Source organism: Schistocerca americana, chromosome 6, assembly GCF_021461395.2.
Source record: "Schistocerca americana isolate TAMUIC-IGC-003095 chromosome 6, iqSchAmer2.1, whole genome shotgun sequence".
In the NCBI taxonomy this organism is placed as follows: Eukaryota; Metazoa; Arthropoda; class Insecta; order Orthoptera; family Acrididae; genus Schistocerca; species Schistocerca americana.
The window spans coordinates 90,720,686-90,742,056 of record NC_060124.1 but is presented as its reverse complement, the minus strand read 5'-3'; the positions used below and the strand labels follow the sequence as shown (position 1 = coordinate 90,742,056).

General features: G+C 38.7%; 1 protein-coding gene across 1 annotated transcript; it reads right to left on the bottom strand.

The window, feature by feature from the left end:
• Positions 1–9,369: 9,369 nt before the first annotated feature.
• On the bottom strand, positions 9,370–14,171 carry LOC124619982 (protein kinase 4-like). The gene is made up of 3 exons (XM_047146646.1): positions 13,500–14,171; positions 10,348–10,917; positions 9,370–9,834 (listed from the first exon to the last, which is right to left on the bottom strand). The coding sequence occupies exons 1-3, from the start codon at positions 14,169–14,171 to the stop codon at positions 9,370–9,372; spliced, it is 1,707 nt and encodes a 568-aa protein (XP_047002602.1).
• Positions 14,172–21,371: the final 7,200 nt, after the last annotated feature.

The window sequence follows — 21,371 nt, the reverse complement described above, 5'->3', positions numbered from 1 at the left end:
CATATTCATTTATTGCTTGTACTTATTTACGACCATACGAAATTGAGTTGCAATGAAATCTGACATTATCGAATCTTCAAACTGGTCAATATCATTTACAAGAATGCATCAGTCACTTGCACTGTTCCTATGAACTGCTCTACGTGTTATCACAGTAAGAGATCTTAATTGCAACTGCTGCCACTCTCGACTGGCGAACGTCTATCAACGCTACCGCACCTCTTTGGTCAGAGATAGCAATACCTTGTCTTCGCTGCTTCCGACCAAAGAGCACGTTTACAAGAAAATTTATTTATTTATTTTAATATTAATTTACAAAAATGATAATTTAAATAATTAATTGCGTAATTTCATTTGAATAAAAAATAAATAAACATTTTCCTTTTTCGTCATTTGCGTCAATGGGGAGGGGTCTGTTCCACTACACCACCCCCTACTGTTCACTGACACATGAGGTCACTTTCCTTGGTTCATGTGGATAGTGAACAGTACCTTTTACACTTTTACATATATCTATATAGATCTCTAAGAAAAAATTCAGCTCTGCTCTAAATCTAATTGAAGGATTGCTGTACTAGGTGATATTCTTAACTACTACAAAAAATTTTTGTTACATAAATTCATACATATATACACATATATATATTACACACAAAAAAGAGTTTTTGGTTTTACAATTGCGTTTTTTCCTCTTTTGCTCGCGTTGGCGAGTCCTCAGATTCGTCCTGTTGGGCTTGGATACCCATTGTTTCCCTTACGGTTGGTGGTCGGCAGGCTTTTGTTCCATGGGACCATTGTTTGGCTCGTGCGTCTAAGGCACGCATTGTCTTATCCCACACTGTCGTTCCTGTCCTCGCGCATGATCGCGTTGTCCCTTCATGTGGAGGCTGTGAAAGTGCTGAATTCCTGGTGGTAAATGCTACGAGAAGTCGCGTTGGTTGCACCAGTACCCAAAGTACCCGCTACGACGCCCCTTGGTGTGCTCCAGGGTCGAAGTGCAAACTTCCAGCCCGCAGTATCACCTCACAGGTATGTAACACAAGCAGTAACACTCGCACGCCTTTTTCTTCACTTTCCTCCCTTGAGAGGTATGATTTTTCACAATCACTGAAAGACTTTTTCCTTTCACACACATTTTTTCCATTACTCTTGTCACAATGCTCACTTTGTCTTCTTCCATGCCAACATTTTTTTTATGACATACATCGTCATGAAAATATGCAAAACAAGAAGACAAATAATTATACTTCTGAAATTCCAGTTCATATATACTTGTGTTTTACATGATAAATCCTTCATTCTTTTGTCATTATTCTTTTGTGGCATCAGTTATCCTTACATACATTTTTAAACATGGAATTTAAATATCTTATCCTAAAGAGCTGAACTTTTTCAACCTTTGATTTTTCTTTCTTATTTTCTCTCTTTTAGGGTGAACTCCTGTTGTACATAAGTTCCATTCTTGAGGTTCAATTGCTACTTCGCTATTCACAAAGGTCTTCACCACTTCTTACTGCAAGTCGTGTTATTTTTACACTACAAGTAGAAGGTGAAGAAATATGCTAAAAACTACCAATCTACAATACCTACAAAGAAGAACTTTTAACCATAAATATTCACATTCACTCCACATTTACTCTTTGTTTCTCACTTGTACACCAGTGATTTCTACAAGTTGTGTCAACTTAGTGCAAAATTCGTCTCTCAGCATATCTGACGTCTGCGTTTTACTTTAAGCATCGTTTGTGTATCAGCGTTTTTTCATGTTACAAGCTTGAAACTTACCTTAATTTTACTCTCCATGCTTCTTCTATTAATGTATTATGTACACTCTTAACAAACAATATTTAAGTAGGTATATTTTCAGAGCTACATGCTGTGCATGGCTATCCATTGCATGTTTCAAAAATCATGTCATATTCTCTGCTATGGCTATGTACAAGTCCTTCATGTGTGCTTCCCACTATAATGTGTGTGTGTACATGTATACAGTTGTAGTGTAAAAGGATTTGTAGCTTAATATTGCTTAAATATTGCTTTTGCATATTCTTCCTGTTAAATGCAGATATGTCATACATTCTCTCAGCATTCCTGAGGCATTGTTTGCTTATTAACTTCATAGGTTAGGTACTAGTTTACAGTAAGAGCAGTAATCTTATTCAGATATTAGTGGTTCTTTAGGTTTCATGTAGCTTATCTTACGATGTTAGCTAGGCTACAGAATGTTAATTTGTTGTCTTCTCAACTACAGATAACTGTGCGTATACACTTAACAAATGTTGCAAAAATGCATATTGCTTCTTGTGTTATTTTGTGCCTTGAGGTGGTCCCTACTGAGTTGGCTTCAAATTTGAGCTATTCTCAACACAAGTGTGGTTATTTGTGGTATATTCTGTGCTTTTCTAATGGAAAATTCTTTACACTTGCCATTGCTTACTATCATAACATACATGGTTTCTAGATCATGTCAGAGGTTCACTGTGGCTTCATACTCTCACACATATTCTATTCTCATTACACACTCATTCACCTTAAATCTACAATATTTGTGTGGCCCTCTCATTAGGTACCAACACCTCCATTTCCTCAATACTACCATCATTAATGTGGGCCGGGCTTTATCCTCTGGTCCCACTGTAAATTCCTCCTTCCTCCAATACTTAAAACTAAGTTAAGGCTCCCTGTAGGATTACCTCAGTGTTCACTCACATACAAAATTCTCACCAAAATCCAAGTTATATCTCTCCCTGACAGTTACCATGTGTATAACATAAATGCAGTCTATAATAGTTCAACAGTTTACCTTTTCCTTACAACAAAATATTCCTCCTTGTTATTCAGCTTTCAGAATACTACCTTTTGCTCACACTTCAACTTATGTTACCTTTTGTGCTTTTCATATGCATTTATCGTGTCTTTATATTGTTCCTTACTTCCATCTGAAAGAAAAGTAGTGTATACTGTATAGTTTCTGCTTTTTCCTCTCATTTACTGTAATCTGGTTCTTAATATTGCTTCAGTTTGCCTAGGCTTTACCTTGCAAGTGTTTGTGTATACGAGGTGTGGCTAGAAAAAAACCGGACTAGTACTGGTGAAACAATAAAACGAATGCAATAAGGCTGAAAGTCGCGTGGCCTGTCACGTGACTCTCGCTCCACCTACTGCTCGAGTTTCATCTGCCTCCTGCACTCAGTCTGCCCGTGGCGTCTGTTTTAAGTAGTTGACGTTTTGTCTGTGCGTCGGAAAATGTTGAGTGTACAGAAAGAACAGCGTGTTAACATCAAATTTTGTTTCAAACTAGGAAAATCTGCAAGTGAAACGTTTGTAATGTTACAACAAGTGTACGGCGATGATTGTTTATCGCGAACACAAGTGTTTGAGTGGTTTAAACGATTTAAAGATGGCCGCGAAGACACCAGTGATGACACTCGCACTGGCAGACCATTGTCAGCAAAAACTGATGCAAACATTGAAAAAATCGGTAAACTTGTTCGACAAGATCGCCGTTTAACAATCAGAGCAGTGTCTGAGTTAACAGGAGTTGACAAGGAAAGTGTTAGGCAGATTCTTCATGAAAGTTTCAACATGAACAAAGTGTGTTCAAAAATGGTTCCAAAGTGTCTCACAATTGAACAGAAGGAACGCCGAAGAATGATTTGTTCTGACATCCTGGAAAACATTGAAAGTGATCCCACCTTCTTACAAAATGTTATTGCTTGCGATGAATCGTGGTTTTTTACTAACGATCCCAAAACTAAACGCCAATCGATGCATTAGAAAACTTCTGGTTCTCCACGACAAAAAAAAGCACGAATGTCAAAATCGAAATTCAAGGCAATGATGATTGTTTTTTTTTGACATCAAAGGGATTGTGCGCATTGATTGGGTACCAGAGGGACAAACAGTAATCAGCATTACTACATTAGCGTCCTGGCTACCCTACGTGAGCAAGTACGGAGAAAACGGAACGATTTGTGGAGAAAAAAGTCATGGATCCTTCACCAAGACAATGCCCCAGCTCACAGTGCGTTGTCAGTGAAGACGTTTTTGGCAAAACACAACATTCCCATCTTAGATCATCCACCCTACTCACCTGATTTGGCCCCCTGTGACTTTTTTCTTTTCCCTAAAGTCAAGTCAGCTTTGAAAGGAACTAGATTTGAGACTGTTGAAGCAGTAAAAGAAAAAGCGACGGAAGTAATGTATGGACTTGCCGAAAATGATCTGCAGCATTGCGATGAACAGTGGAAAATTCGTATGGAGCGGTGTAGAGACCGAGGAGGAGAGTACATTGAAGGAGATAACATGGAATTGTAAATAATTGTAAATAAATGTTTTTTCCAGCATCAGTCCGTTTTTTTTCTAGCCGCACCTCGTAATGTTAGCTTGAGATGACATTTGTTTTCAGTGTTAAGTGTTTTCCCTTCTCTTACTGTCTGCCTTTTACACAGAATTAAGGTGGGTTTTGTAAATATTGTACATCATGTTCATAGCTATAGCTTTAGTGTTATGGTGGTGGGTTTTCCTTTCTCTTGTAATTTGTCATCCATCTTTTGTACATAGCTTTCCTTATTCCTATTATTGGCTGTACATAGTGTGAACTTACTGTCTAACCTTGACTTGTTATGTATATGAAGTGTTTAGAACATGTAGTGTGTGTCTCTAGCACTCCACTATTCCTCCTGTTCTCTACAATATCTTACTTAGTCTACTTTCTTACTTAAATGTAACTTATTGCCTAAAGTAAAGTTTACTATTTACACATGTGTCTTTTCCCTGATATTGTCATAGCTTCCAAATCAGATTATTCTTTCTCTCTCGTACTAGGTTCTGTGTGTCTTAAATACTTCCTTAAATCTTTATGTGGATATAATCCCTTTATTTTCCCAGTATTTGGGTAGCTTAGCAAGTATGCTCCAGGGTGTGGAATTTTACTAATTTTAAATGGACCAGCATAAAGCATCTGCCATTTTTTGTTCAGTTTCTTAACCTTGGTAGACTTAGAGTGTGTCCTAAGTAGTACCCCCTCTCCTACCTTGTATTCTGTTCTGTTTCCATGTCTTTTGTCAAATGCTCTCTTTCTATTTTGACCCTGTTCTTTTAAGTGTACTAGTGCTCCTCTGATCTTTTCTTCCAAAGTAACTTCATGATTGGTTAACTTAGGTAAAGGGTTGATCCATTCATTTCTTTCCTGTTGAGAAAACATTAGTTCGGCTGGTGTATAGCCTGTACAGGGTTATTACAAATGATTGAAGCGATTTCACAGCTCTACAATAACTTTATTATTTGAGATATTTTCACAATGCTTTGCACACACATACAAAAACTCAAAAAGTTTTTTTAGGCATTCACAAATGTTCGATATGTGCCCCTTTAGTGATTCGGCAGACATAAAGTTGATAATCAAGTTCCTCCCACACTCGGCGCAGCATGTCCCCGTCAATGAGTTCGAAAGCATCGTTGATGCGAGCTCGCAGTTCTGGCACGTTTCTTGGTGGAGGAGGTTTAAACACTGAATCTTTCACATAACCCCACAGAAAGAAATCGCATGGGGTTAAGTCGGGAGAGCGTGGAGGCCATGACATGAATTGCTCATCATGATCTCCACCACGACCGATCCATCAGTTTTCCAATCTCCTGTTTAAGAAATGCTGAACATCATGATGGAAGTGCGGTGGAGCGCCATCCTGTTGAAAGATGAAGTCGGCGCTGTCGGTCTCCAGTTGCGGCATGAACCAATTTTCCAGCATGTCCAGATACACGTGTCCTGTAACGTTTTTTTTTTCGCAGAAGAAAAAGGGGCCGTAAACTTTAAACCGTGAGATTGCACAAAACACGTTAACTTTTGGTGAATTGTGAATTTGCTGCACGAATGCGTGAGGATTCTCTACCGCCCAGATTCGCACATTGTGTTTGTTCACTTCACCATTAAGAAAAAATGTTGCTTCATCACTGAAAACAAGTTTCGCACTGAACGCATCCTCTTCCATGAGCTGTTGCAACCGCGCCGAAAATTCAAAGCGTTTGACTTTGTCATCAGGTGTCAGGGCTTGTAGCAATTGTAAACGGTAAGGCTTCTGCTTTAGCCTTTTCCGTAAGATTTTCCAAACCGTCGGCTGTGGTACGTTTAGCTCCCTGCTTGCTTTATTCGTCGACTTCCGCTGGCTACGCGTGAAACTTGCCCGCACGCATTCAACCATTTCTTTGCTCACTGCAGGCCGACCCGTTGATTTCCCCTTACAGAGGCATCCAGAAGCTTTAAACTGCGCATACCATCACCGAATGGAGTTAGCAGTTGGTGGATCTTTGTTGAACTTTGTCCTGAAGTGTCGTTGCACTGTTATGACTGACTGATGTGAGTGCATTTCAAGCACGACATATGTTGTCTCACTGTGCTCTCGAGCGCTCTGGCGGCAGAAACCTAAGTGCGGCTTCAGCCGAACAAAACTTTATGAGTTTTTCTACATATCTGTAGTATGTCGTGACCATATGTCAATGAATGGAGCTACAGTGAATTTATGAAATCGCTTCAATCATTTGAAATAGCCCTGTAGATGTGTGTGGTAGATTGTTAAAAATTTCTTCGAGTGGTGTAAGGTATTCTAACCATTTAGTCTGTTTATGTGGGATGTATGTTCTGATGAACCTGTTCCATTCTTTGAATACCCGTTCCACCAGATTTGCTTCTGGGTGAAATCGTGAAATGAGTATGTGTCTTGTCTTGTTCTGTCATAAAACTCTTCCATCTGTGGCTCGTGAAAGTCGTTGCGTTATCAGTAAGAATTGCCTGTGGTTTGCCCACTCATGTAATGTAATCTTCTTTGATTCTCTTAATGATGGGTTGTGAGGTAACAGTTTTTGTGGCAAACAATTTCAAATATTTTGTGTATACATCATATAATGCAATCACATATTTAGTTCCTCCTTTTGATGTGGGTAAGGGTCCTGCAGCATCTAAAGCTACTATTGATAAAGGCCTCTCTGGTATTATAGGATGTAACTCTGTTCTTGTGTCCTTGTTGTCGTGTTTCACCTTTTGACAAATGGTTCAATATCTAAGTACTTGTTGAATGCGCCTACGCATGTTTGGAAAGTAGCAATAAATGGATGTCTTACTCATGCATTTGGAAACACCATAGTGCCCCCAAACCCGATGAGTGTGTTGTATAAAGTTCTCCACAGAGTCTTCAGGTATGCATACACACCAATGCCTTGAAGTGGATGTACGCCTATAAAACAAAACTCCTTCAGATAAACGGTAGTGTGTAGAGATCTTGTTGTTCTCTCCCTTAATTAGTTGTTCTTTTACTGACTTCCATTGTGGGTCTTTCTCTTGCAGGAATTTCATATTTTTGCAAAGTTTTAGATAATATGGTCTATAAGTACCATCATACATTAATAGGATTCTAAAGTCTGTTGTCTGTTCTGTAAGTTCTGTAAATTCTGTTAAATTTTGAGGTAACCTCGACAAAGCATCAGCTATAACGTTTTGCTTTCCATCCATATGGACTATTTCGAATTGAAATTCTTGCAGGTAAAGACACCAACGAGCTAACCTGGCATGTAATAGTCTGCATGTCAATAGAAATGATAAAGCTTGGTGGTCACAAAAGACTTTAATGCGGTTACCCCACAGATAGTATCTAAATTTCCTGAATGCCCATACAACAGCTAGTGCAACATCAGTGGCTAAACAGAAATCCTGTGTCATATCTGGGTGATGTAATAAGTCTGCATTTACTAAAGCTTGTTTGATAGCATCAAAATCTTTCTGACATTCCTGTGTCCAAATCCATGTGTTGTTTTTTCTCAATAGGTTTAACAGAGCTTCACTATTTAAAATTTGGTGTGGCATAAACTTCCTAAAGAATGATGCTAATCCTAGAAATGCCTTAAGCTGTTTCTTTGTTTGAGGAGTAGGACAATTCCTGATTGCATCTGTTTTACTTGTGTGTGGTCTTATTCCTTCCTCAGAAATGATGTGACCCAAAAATTTCACTTCCTGCCTGGCAAATTTTGACTTTTTAAGATTTACAGTAACTCCATACTCTGAAAATTTTGTCAACACTTTGTTTAGTAAATCTAAATGTTCTCTCCAAGTGGCTGTAGCAATGAGTAAATCATCTACATATACTGTTACACGACTACGTAATTCAGGCCCAAGTACTTGATCCAAGGCTGCTATAAATACTCCTGTGCTGACATTCAGGCCAAAAGGTACCACACAAAATTGATAGCTTCTCCCATCACATACAACTGCTGTGTATTTACGGCTATCTACATGCATTGCTATTTGTCAGTATGATGCTTCCAGATCGATAGTTGATAGAAATTTTACACCATAAAGCATTAGTAGTTGCTCGTCCAACTTACCTGGTTTTGTTCTTACCGGGATAATAATTTTATTGATGGCTCTAGCATCCAAAACAAGTCTTACTGTACCGTCAGATTTGGTAACTGGCAAGAGGGGACTGCAGTAAGGTGACTGAGATGGCTCTATAATTTTCCATTTCAGCATTCGCTCTATCTCTTTGTTTACTGCCTCCCTCTTGGCCCATGGTATAGCGTAAGAAGAATGGCAAAAGGTTTCATGTGGTTTAACGTCCATTCTCTACACGTAATCCTTCACTACTCCTGGTCTTTTACTAAATACTTGTTTATGTATACACAGTACATCACAAAGTTCACGTTGTTGCTCAGGCGTTACGCTGTTGCACTCGTGTACCTTCTCTATAATTTCTTGTGTGCTCACATGTTCTGTGTCACCTCCAGGATAGTGTTGCTGTTGATTTGTAAATAGAATTTTGGGTAGTGTTAGCTCGAGATTAACCAAATGACAATATCTACTATGCATTGCAGGTGTTCTTATCATGTCCACAGAAAATACCTTTCCCTCAAACTGAAATGTGCATTTACCTATGGCTATGTCCAGTGTAACTTGGTGTTGTCTGAAAAATTCCATTCCTAGGATACAGTTTACTATGAGCTTTTCAACTACTAAAAATGAGCATTTTATTTCTATGTTCGCCAGTGTAACCGGTGCTAGTGTCTGTATTTTAACTCCCTTTGACTTATTCCCCATAGCACTTAATATTTTGCAATTCTGCACTGGAAAGGTAGGCAATACTGTTGTCTTGTTAATCTGTTCGAACAAGCTGGTTGACATTACATTCACGGATGCGCCTGTGCCCATAACAATTTTCACAGGTACGCCTCCTAGTGTCCCTTCAACCAACGCTTGTACTTCATATTCTTGTCGATGTGTACAAATTGTTCTCTCAAAGCACAAATCTTCCTCCATCTCCGTGTCCATGTCATATCTGATAAGGTTTATTGTTTTCGTGTTATTGCCCCCTACTCCGCTGTCGACTACCGCTGCGGGGGTGAGCAGTGTCGCGTGCTGTTTTCCACGGTGTTGGCAACGCTGCCGTTAGCTAGTACGGGTGTACTGGCTGTGTTGTTGTCATTCAATTCAATAATATTTACACTTGGCGTTTGCGCTTGCCATGCATTGCCAGTTGCTGGATATGTGGCTCGCCTGTTTCTTCCAAAAGTGTTGCTGTTTCTGTTATTGTTCTGTGTGTTATTATTTTGCCAATGTGAATTTGGCTGAAATCTGCCCCTGTTCCTATTTCTGCCGTTTTGATACCCGGGATTGTATCTGTTTTCCCTGCGGTTCCACGGTTTGTTTCCATATGTTTGACCATTCTGCCCCCGCGGGTAGTCAAGTTGTTGTGTTTGCCTGCCGGGTGTATTATTATTATTGTGATTGTAATTACCGTTACGATTATTGCCGTTGCGGTTACTGTTATTGCTGTTCTGCCTTTGACCGTCCTTGTGAATCAGGTCAAAGGTGTCCAGTACTGATAGAAAATAGTCAACATTATCTGCCGGTACTGTGGCGAGTCTTTCTCTGATCGGGATTGGTAACTTCTCTTTAAGAATTTCCAAAACATCAACATAAGATATGGTTTTATGCCAATATCGAGTTTTATTTAGATATTTTTTGAAATATTTACGTAATCCTCCGCTTTTTGGATTGAATGGTTCAGGGTGGAATACCTCTTTCCGCAATCGTTCCTGAATTCCCTGGGACCAAAATTTGCCTAGGAATGCATTTTTGAAATCTGAATAGGTGTGGCAGTATTCTGCAATTTCATTCACCTATAGGGCAGCTTCTCCTTGTATGTACCCAATGACATACTGTATTTTCTGCTCCTCACTCCAATACTGTGGCAAAATGTTTTTGAATGATTTGAGGAAGACAACAGGGTGAACTTTTTTATTTTCCGCAGAAAATACCTGGAACTGCCTGTACTTCAGTAAGCTTTTGTCTATGAAAGTTGCATGTGGTGTTGATGAATGACTACACGAGCAATGCGGTGTATAATTGCTACTTGACAGCATGTTGTGTAAACAGCTAACAGCTGGAGAAGTTCTATCTTTCGCTTGTGGTGTGTACCGCTGCTGTACCTGATCTTGTACTCGTACAATACTCTTTTCATTACCAAATTCAATGCTTGGTGGTTTGCTTATAGCAGTGTCAGTAGTGACGGTTCTAGGTTTTTCTGTTTGTGTGTTTGTCTCTACAGATGTTTGTTTGGTTTGCTCTAGGACAGTCTTAACCTGTTTCATTACTCTGTCAACTATTTCTGTCTCCTTTTCAGCTAGATGTCTTTCGAAACCTGTAAGGCATGTGCCGTATTCATGCACCACCTTTTGTGCCGTTGTAGTGTCTTCTAGACTTTCCTTTACTAAGCTTAGATCTTCCTTGATCTGTTTTTGCTCTAATTCTAGTGATCCTATTCGATCTGACAGTTTTGTAACCTCTGTTGGAATGTTTCCGTAATTCTCCTGTATACTGTTTACTTCGTTTTTCATGTTTCCTATGTCAGTAATCAGTTTGTTCTGTGATGACTGTAATTGTTCTTGTTGTTGATGTAGTGTACCTAATGACTTCTGACTTCACGCGATCAGGCCCAGAGGACTGCGCGCCACCACAGTTAGACCTCTCCATCCGTCTCTGTCTTCTGCAATCTGTCTCCAGTTTTCCGTGACTCCCATCTGCAACAGGTCTTCTCTCACTCCATCGATCCACCTCTTTCTAGGTCTTCCCACTGGTCTGCTGCCTGACGGGATCCAGTCCATTGTGATTTTGGGCCATCTTGTTGCCTCCATTCTAACAACATGTCCAGCCCATTGCAGTCTTTTGCTTCTCATCACTCCCACGATGTTAGGCTCCTTGTACAGCTCTTCTAATTCAGTGTTATGGCGTCTTCTCCATTCTCCAGTAGTCTGATCTCTGACTGGTCCAAATATTTTCCTGAGGACTTTCCTTTCAAATGTTAGCAGTCGCTTAAGGTCTTGTTTTCGAGTGCTCCAGGTTTGAGAACCATAAAGTACTACTGGCATTATTAATGTCTTATACAACCGTAGCTTTAGTTGTTGCGAGACACTTCTACATTTTAATATAGGGTCTAGAGAGTGATAGTATCTGTTTCCCGCCTGTAGTCGTGCTTTTATCTCTGCTTCAGTTGATGTTACTTCTGTAAAAAATGATCCAAGGTATTTGAACTCTTTCACATGTTTATACCTGGTGTTGTTCACAATTAAATCTTGAGAGTTCTGGATCTTTCTTTCTATGGTCATATACTCTGTCTTTTCAGAGCTAATTTGTAGACCGATCCTAACTGCCAATAACTCCAAGGTCTGGATACTTCTCTTCAGATCTTCTTGTGTGCATGCTAATAGTGCAATGTCGTCTGCATAGGCCAGATATGTAATGTGTTCATTACCAATTTGAATGCCCTTGATGTTTTCTTTGTTGAAATCCCGCATTACCTTCTCAAGTGCCAGGTTGAAGAGGACAGGTGATAGCCCATCTCCTTGGCGTAATCCTGTTACAACTTGGAAGCTTTCTGTCATTTGATTGCCTACCTTAACCTTAAGTTTTGTGTCATTTAGGCATACCTCTACCAGTTTGACCAACTTCTTTGGTATACCAAACTCTGTCATAGTTATAATCAGGCTAGGTCTATGTATACTGTCGTAAGCCTTCTTGAAGTCTACAAACAGGAGATGTATCTCTCGTCCGTATTCGTACATTTTTTCACAGACCTGTTTTAGGACAAAAATATGGTCCGTGGTTGATTGCCCTGCCTGGAAACCTCCTTGGTATTCTCCAATTATGTCTGTTGTTATAGGTTTTATTCGTTCTAATAGGCAGTTGGAGAAGATCTTATAACAGGTGTTGAGTAGCGCTATGCCCCTGTAGTTGTCACATACGGATTTGTCTTTCTTTTTATATATGGGGCATATCACAGCTACATTCCATTCCTCTGGTATTTCATGTTTTACCCAAATTTGCTCGATTAGCTTGTGGATTTTGAAACAGAGGGTTTCGTCTCCAGCCTTGAGAAGTTCAGCAGGAATACCGTCCTCACCTGGACTTTTACCATTCTTAAGGTTTTTAATCTGGTTCCTCATCTCTTCAATGGTGGGTGGAGGATATTCTGGGTCTACTGTTACTGGTTCATCAAACTCAAGTAGTTCGGTTAGTTCATCAGAGTTTAGTAATTCTCTGAAGTATTCCATCCATCTTCTTCCAATTTTTTGGTCTTCTGTTAACATTCTTCCATTGGCATCTTTTATGAATCTGTGTTGATGGTATGTCCCTCCTTTAAAACTTTTCACTTTTCTATAAAGTTCTTTATACCTATTTACATGAAAGTCTTGTTCAGCTTCCTCCATGATACTTTTAACATATTTTCTCTTTGCTTTCCTCAATGTGGCTTGGGTCTGACGTCGTGTTTCTTCAAACTTCGATTTTTCTTCTTCTTGCATATTGCTTTGTATCCACACTAGTTTAGCCCGTTGTCTCTCCCTGATTGCTCCCTCACACTCCTCATTGAACCACACTCTTTTTCCCCTAGTTCGCTTTGGGATTACTTCTTGGGCTGTTTCTTTAATGGTCTCTGCAATCGCCTTCAGTTCTGATCTACCACAGTATCTCCTTCCTCTTCATTCAAAGCCTCAAAATGGTTTGTTAGTGCTATCTTGAAAGTTCTTCTTATATTATCTTCAGTCAGACTCTCATAGTCATATCGAGTGACTCTTTGCATTCTTTTGTGCTTCCTGGCTCTCCATATTGTTTTCATCCTTCCTCTGACAAGGAAGTGGTCTGATCCACATTCTGCACCTCTTGCCGTTCTAACATTTTGTATCCACTTCTTTATTCTCCTCTCTACAATTAGGTGGTCAATTTGGTTCACTGTTTTCCCATCTGGAGACACCCAGGTTCCTTTATATATTCTCTTCCTGTCGAAATCAGTACTACTTATAAACAAGCCTTTTGCAGTCGCAAAGCTAACCAGCCTAGTGCTGTTATCACTGCTCACATCATGTAAACTGTGCTTTCCAATGGTCCCCATGAAGGCTGCTTCTTTCCCTATTTTCGCATTAAAATCTCCAAGGATAATTTTGTAATGTTCACTTGGTACATTGTCTAAAACCGTTTCTAATTGGTTCTTAAATTCGTTATGCTCCACAGTGAGGCGTTTTAACTGCACTGTGAGGCTCTGTACTTCGTCTTTTACCCCTCTTACCTGCTGCGTTATATCCCTCTTTGATTCTTCTACCTTCTGATTTAACCGTGTTAAGTCCCTATTCATTTCATCCATTTTCTGTGTTAAGTCATACCTAGTTTTCTCGCTGGATTCGTCTATCTTTTGTGTGATCTGTGCGAGTCTGTCTCCTAGGAAAGTGAGCAAGGCAGCAAACGCTCCATTTCCTGCTACATTGCCTAATTGCTGTGCAGAATGTGTTGTGTCGGGTTGTGAAGTTACAGGTTGTGTGTTCTGCAATTCACATGCACTCGAAATTTGTGTTTGTGTTTGATCTCTGTTTGGTATGTAAATTATTTTCCTTATTGTGTTGGGACTATCGTAAGTTTCTGGGTCAAGCCCGTTACTGCTACTACCAGAACTTAACGTGTCCGAAGCTGTGTTAATCGGGTGTGTAACTTTGTCAACACTACACACTTCCATACTTTGTATGTCCAAATCAGTAATATTGACTGTCGCGTCTGTCATGTTGTTTACATGTAGGTCAGCTGTGTCCATAGCAACACGTTCGTTGACGTGGCCTGTGACGTCACCTGTAGTGCGCAACATGGCTTCTGAATCGTTACTCGACAATTGCGACATTATTGATGTTAAGATTTTTTACGAATACACAAATTTTGCACTACAAATGATGTTTTTCACTTTCAAATTTGTCAAAAATGTGAATGTTGGTGTTACAAAACTTCACTGCACTCGCGTATTCCGCCAAGCGTGCTCTAACACTGGGTACGTAAAGACAATGCTCTTTGACAATTTGGCTTACGTCACACGCTTTCTCTAATCACACAATAGCAGCGTAAGCGATAGATATAGGCGGCAAAGTATGAACGACAAGATGTTACGACTTGCGTAAAGAATCAGTATGAATTTGCATTTTATCACTCACCATTGGTGTCTTCTGATTGTTTGCTGATAAGAATGCACTTATGTACTTCTTTCACCGTTTTTCTGTCTCCTTTTTTAATATATTACTAATTTTCGTTTTATATTATGTGCATTGCTCATCCAGAAATGTTGCACTCAATTTTGAAGTTGTTACATGTAACAGAAATTGACGTTATGTTAACAATGACAAAGACAGAATCAATAAATACTTTCCTTACGTCTACAATTTTTATAAAATTTTACACATTCTCATATTCATGTCCTGTCACAGTCGCCAATTCTGTAGTAAATTTGGTTTTTTGGTAGGTAGTTTATTTTTTAAATTTTAGGGGGATAGGAACTCGTGAATGAGACTACCCCTGATTTTCGATCCGAAGTAAAATTGCCAAAAGAAAATTTATTTCTATGTGAACAAATTTCTACTAAAGTTTTCTAAGTCACCAAAAGAAAGTGTTTTTAATGCAGTATTGAGAATGTAACTTTTCACGACCGTATCGGACAATATGGGTCAATTTACTACAGAAATAACAACCTTGGATAATTTTTGAGATTTAACAGAGTGAATTTGCTTTTAGAATCCCTTTTTACCTAATTTTACAGTAGGCTGTGTAGATCTTCGTTTTCTCTTGATAGCTGCTGGTCAGGCTATTGTCTCCGTTGATTTTCTCCCTCCGATTCTTGAAGTAGGTAGGTATGGAAATGATTTTTTTCTAACTCTTGACCTTGCTGTTTTTCATATTCATTTATTCCTTGTACTTATTTACGACCATACGAAATTGAGTTGCAATGAAATCTGACATTATTGAATCTTCAAACTGGTCAATATCATTTACAAGAATACATCAGTCACTTGCACTGTTCCTATGAACTGCTGTATGTGTTATCACAGCAAGAGATCTTAATTGCAACTGCTGCCGCTCTTGACTGGCGAACGTCTATCAACGCTACTGCACCTCTTTGGTCAGAGATAGCAATACCTTGTCTTCGCTGCTTCCGACCAAAGAGCACGTTTACAAGAAAATTTATTTATTTATTTTAATATTAATTTACAAAAATGATAGTTTAAATAATTAATTGTGTAATTTCATTTGAATAAAAAAAAAAAAAAAAAAAACGAAAATTCCTTTTTCATCATTTGCGTCAGTGGGGAGGGGTCTGTTCCACTACACCCAGATGCTTCATCGATATCAGCTGATTTTTTCAGTGTTTCTGTATTTCCAGGCATATTCAGTATCATTCCAAGTTATGTCTGTCCCGTTGTCTGAATTGGATGGATGTGATACAGCACTGTCTTCTTGTGTACGGTGTATATAATTTACATTTAGCAACTCATCAAAGTGAGACTTGCAAGTTTCTTTAATCTTATTATCATCTATGCAGAGATTTCCTTTATTATCTGTTAAAGACTTGGGATGTTTCAGATAATTTTTTCTGTTTCATCGTCCCTCATAGCTTTTGTTATTGCCATTATCGTCATCTCTCTCATTTCATCACTCCACTTATTTATTCACTTTTCTTACTTTTCTGTAACAACTATGCTTGCTTGTCAGTTAGTAATACTGTATAGTTCCTTATTATAGTCAGTCTGGGCTTTGAAGTATTTTCTAGACATGTTTTTCTTGTTCGGGACAGCAGTTCTTGTACTGTCATTCGACTCGCAGTTTCTTATGCCACTGGTTCACTGACCTGCTCAGGTATTGTGATAAAGTTTACTCTCAGATCTTTCCATTTCTCCTCAGCTATTTTTACATCCATCCTTGGAAATATAGTCTTGATGTTGTCTTGGAACTTGCTTTCATTTTCCTTGTCCTGAGTTTCTTCTCCTGTGTCCTTCTTATTTCTTTTAGCTCAGTGAGCCTGAACAACCAATGAGCAGACTGTGATCACTTTCCAAGAAACCTCTAGGGTTCACTTTAACATCCAGTAATCTATTTTGCATTTGTTCCTCATTCAATATATAGCATATAAGAGGTTCATTTTCTCCATCTCATCTGTATCTTGTGTTTGATACCATGAGTTCCTTACTACAAGGTTGTTCCTCATACAGAAATCAAGGAGTCTGTTACCTTGTGAGTACCATAGACCTCAGTCAAGTGACTCCAGGATACTATCATACCCATCTCTTGAAGTCCCCAGTTGGGCATACACACCACCTGTGATAATTGTTCGTTCCTGTCTTACTCTTTCCTCAATATCTTCTTCAAAATTATCTTGTACACAGGCATCCTACTTAGCACTGAATGATATTGATGTTCTGGGAAGAATTTAATTTTAGCTCAATGTGAGGTACCCAATCAGAAACAGATTTTACATCTACTGCATGATACAGGAATCTTCACCTTAGTTGGCACAAGTAATGAGTTAATTGGCAAATATCCTTTAGGAACATTACAAATGTAGGTTGTGGGCAGTTGGGAATGTGGGTCTCACGGGAAGCATGCAAGGGATAAGTCCCTGCAGTCGAGCTATCCTCTGTGCTCTCAGTGGCTCAGATGGATAGAGCATCTGCCATGTAAGCAGGAGATCCTGGGTTCGAGTTCCGATTGGGACGCACATTTTCAATTCATTGGAATTAGTTGCATCGTACACTAAAAATCATCACCCCAATAACACAGTAGCTCTGTGTGCTAAAAATTTATTTGACAATAATGCTGTGTCACATTTCTGCCGAGTGCTGAAGTGTTCCTAGAACAAATTACTGTAGGTAGCTTCTTAATAAAAAAGGATGAACTTTTTCTTATTCATGTCATTTATTAAAAGAAAATTATACATACAGTATTATGTACTTTAATATGAAAAGTTCAGCTGCCAGATGCTGCAGTCATGTGTATATGAGTTGCGTTTGCATGAGAGATAGAGAGAGGGGAGAGAGAGAGAGAGAGAGAGAGAGAGAGAGAGAGAGAGAGAGAGAGAGCGTGTGTGTGTGTGTGTGTGTGTGTGTGTGTGTGTGTGTGTGTGCGTGTGTGCGCGTGTGCGTGTGCATGTGCATGTCATCTATTTTTGACAAAAGGCCTCGCTGCCCAAAAGGTTATTTGTAACAGCCTTTTTGTTGTGCCTATCTGTGACTCAGCATCTCCGCTATATGGTGAGTGGCAACTTTCCTTTTCGTAAAAAAGTACATAATACCGTGCGTATAATTTTCTTTGAATAAATGGCATGAATAAAAAAAAAATTAGTACTTTTTCTGCATGGAACACATTATCATATTTTATGTTAATTGATATGGAATAAATTGTTTCGTTTAACGAGTGTTTCACGCTACGAGTAAGAGCCTGGAACAAATTGTGCTCACTATATGAGGTTCCACTGTACATGATATCCTTCTCTGAGTGCTTTTGAGACTTCCATTTGGTTTCACTGTGTCCAAGTATGTTGATTTTCCTCATTTTCGTCAAGCTACACATTCCTCTGTTTAGCCAGTTTTTGTCAGCATATTTAGTGTACCAGTTCTGATTTGAATCACATATTGAGTTTTGTGGGTTTTCCTCTTGGGTTGTGATGTAGCATCGGGTGTTGCACCATGATTAATAGTGGAAGGATTTCAAGGTGCAAATACGCTCAGAAAAGGGGCGGGCGAAGGTTCTGCAAGAAACATACAAAGAGGTACTGATGAAATTACTATATTTGGGTTTAAACCAGCTACATTAAATTTCTTTGTCTCATTTACAGGGTTCTGTTATATTGGATTACACACATCATTTCATTGTTTTTGACATTAAGTTGCTGGTGCTTTGAGCTGAATAGCTCCTTACATACTGAGAAACTCTGGTTATTGTACTGGAGGTGTGAATAATTACTGATACTTTCCATAAAGTATATTTTAATATTTATTTACCATTTTGACTTTTGATTAAACCAGATATTTTAATCCTATTCAAGAAGAGGGAAAAGTCTGTGTAGTCTATTAAAAATGCAGATAAAAATAGGGGGAAAGGTTCTTAACCATGGAATAGAAGGGAAAAGGTGCAAAATGTAGTAATCTCACAAAAAGATGTAATAGAATAGAATATTTATTCCTCTTTGAACCTGTTTACATGTGATTGGTGTCATATGTTTTATAGTTACAGCATTACAGTTATTTTACAAATATCCTTGCATAATTATTTGCAAGGAGGCTTTTACACAAGTATCTGTTCAGAGAAGTACATTGTAACACAAACTGATCACATTTTGCAAACTATATACAGTTTGCCACAATGAATCAGCATATCATGTTAGTCTCTTTGTATCTAAATAATCTGTATACATTTATAATAATCATAAATTTTATCTCTATATTGCCTTATACAATATGGCACAGTGAATCAACATACCACACTGGTAGCTTCATAAAATATTACAATTTATAATTTACTATAGTCTCATCTCAAAACTCATGCTTTAAATTCTTTCACTGTGTAGAAGGCTTTGCTTTTTACACACTTTGTTATTACACTTTTGAATTTATTCAGGGGCACTGAGTGGGCGTTTTTAGGTAGTTTGTTAAAATATGTGACACCAAGGCATTTATAGCTACTGTGGATCTTTGCTAGTTTGTCATGAGGCTTGTCAGTTGCATCCCTCTGTCTAGTGTTCTGATGGAGTCTTGACAGCCTAAGGTCAAAATTATCCAGATTTTCTCTCATGTATACTAGGGAACTACAAATATACAAACTTAGGTCATCATCATCATCATCATCAGTTATCTGCTATATTAGCAGGTCCTTTGCCTCTCCATTTTCTGCGATCCATTGCTTCCTTCTTAAGGCTGCTGTATGTTGTACCGTCCATCATGTCATCCAGTATCTGGAATCTCTTCCTTCCTCGCTTCCTTTTCCCTTCTACATAACCTTCTAAAACTGTTTTTATCAGTCCGTCATTCTTTCTTAATATATGCCCAATCCAATTTCTTTTTCTTCTCTTTATTACATCTAGTAACTGCCTTTTCTCTCCCACTCTTCTCAGTACCTCTTCATTTTTTACTCTGTCCATCCAACTTATTCTTTCCATCTTCCGCCATGTCCAGATCTCAAAAGCCTCCAGCCTTTCTCTGTCTTTTTTCCTCATAGTCCATGTTTCAGCGCCATATAGAAAAACACTCCATACAAGACATTTTATGAGTCTCTTTCTGAGTTCTCTGTCCATACCGCTGCAGAAGATTCTCCTTTTCTTATAAAATGCCTCTTTTGCCATTGCTATCCTTTCTGTGGTGCACTTCCAGTCGGTGTCTATCCTGCTTCCAAGATACTTAAAATTTTGCACCTGTTCTAGTGTTTCTCCATTCAGCACAATTTTTATTTCCTTATTTCCTCCTATTGCCAATACTTTTGTGTTATTTGTGTTAATTTTCATTCCATATTTTTTTCCGTTAGTTGCAATGTTGTCCACCAAATCCTGTAATTCGTTTTCCCCTGTGGCTAGAAGGACCATGTCATCAGCAAATCTCAAGCACCCTACTCTTCTTCCTCCAATTTCTGCTCCTTTGTCATCTAATGAGCATTGGTCAATCATATTTTCCAAGTACAGATTGAAAAGAGTAGGTGATAAACAGCATCCTTGTCTTACTCCTTTCCCTAGTCTGATCCAGTTTGTACTTTCTCCTCTCACTTTAACTGAAACTTTTTGATTAAGGTACAATGAGTTTATAAGTCTTCTGGTTTTCCAGTCCACTCTCTTTTCCCTCATAATAGTCGCCAGCTTGTCCCAAACCACATTGTCAAATGCCTTTTCTAAATCGATGAAGCACATATATAGGTCTCTTCCTTTTTCAATAAACCTTTCTCCCAAGATTCGTAGGAGCCCTATTGCATCTCTGATGCCCGTATTCCGTCTAAAGTCAAACTGCTCCTCGCCGATATTCTCCTCTATTACTTTTTCAAGTCTTTTATTAATTATTCTTAACATCACTTTGGCTGCATGTGAAATGAGGCTGATTGTCCTGTGCTCGCTGCATTTCTTGGTTCCTTGTTTTTTCGGTAATGGAATCATTACTGTTGTCAAAAAGTCCTCAGACCATTCACCACTGTCATATATTTTATTACATAACCTCAATATTTCTCTTATTCCATTGTGGTTCAAGCATTTTAGTATTTCTCCCGGTATTGTATCTGTACCTACTGCTTTGCCATTTTTCATTGCAGCAATGGCAGACTTTACTTCTTCCATTATGATGGTCGGTCCTTTCTCTTCATCACTTACACTGTTGTGTGATTCAAGTTCCAGAGTTTCTGGTTTGCTATTTGTGTCATATAGCTCTTTAATATATTCTTCCCATCTCTGGAGGACATCGTCACGATCTTTATACACTACCTCTTCGTCTTTACTCAAAATTTCCATAGTAGCACTTCCTGCTCTGTTTTGTTCCCATGTCATAGTCTTTACTCTGTTGTATAGTAAGTCGTATCTTCCCTTCCTGTCCAGTTCTTCAATTTCATCACATTCCTCTTTTAGCCATTTTTTCCTAGCCTGCTCTGTTTCTCTTCGCAGTTCGTTATTTAACCTTAGGTATATCTCTCTTGCATCTTCAGTGTTCTTGTTTTTCAATTTTCTTCTCTCCCCCATCTTGGAAATCATTTCTTGTGTGACCCATGGTTTTTTTGACCTTTTCCCTTTTACATATCCTATATTTTGCTGTCCTGCTTTAATGATTCCTTCTTTCAGCATATTCCAGTACTCGTTGGCATTATCAGGTGCTTCTTTGTCTCGTAATGTGTTTAGAAAGTCCCGAGACAGCATTTCTGTAATTTGTTCTTTGTTGGACCTTATCTTCTCTAGATCCCATTTCTTCACCATTGTCGCCTTTTTCAGTTTTTTCATTCTTATTTCTATTTCTGCCATAAGTAAGTTGTGGTCACTATTAATATCGGCACCTGGTAATGTGTGCAC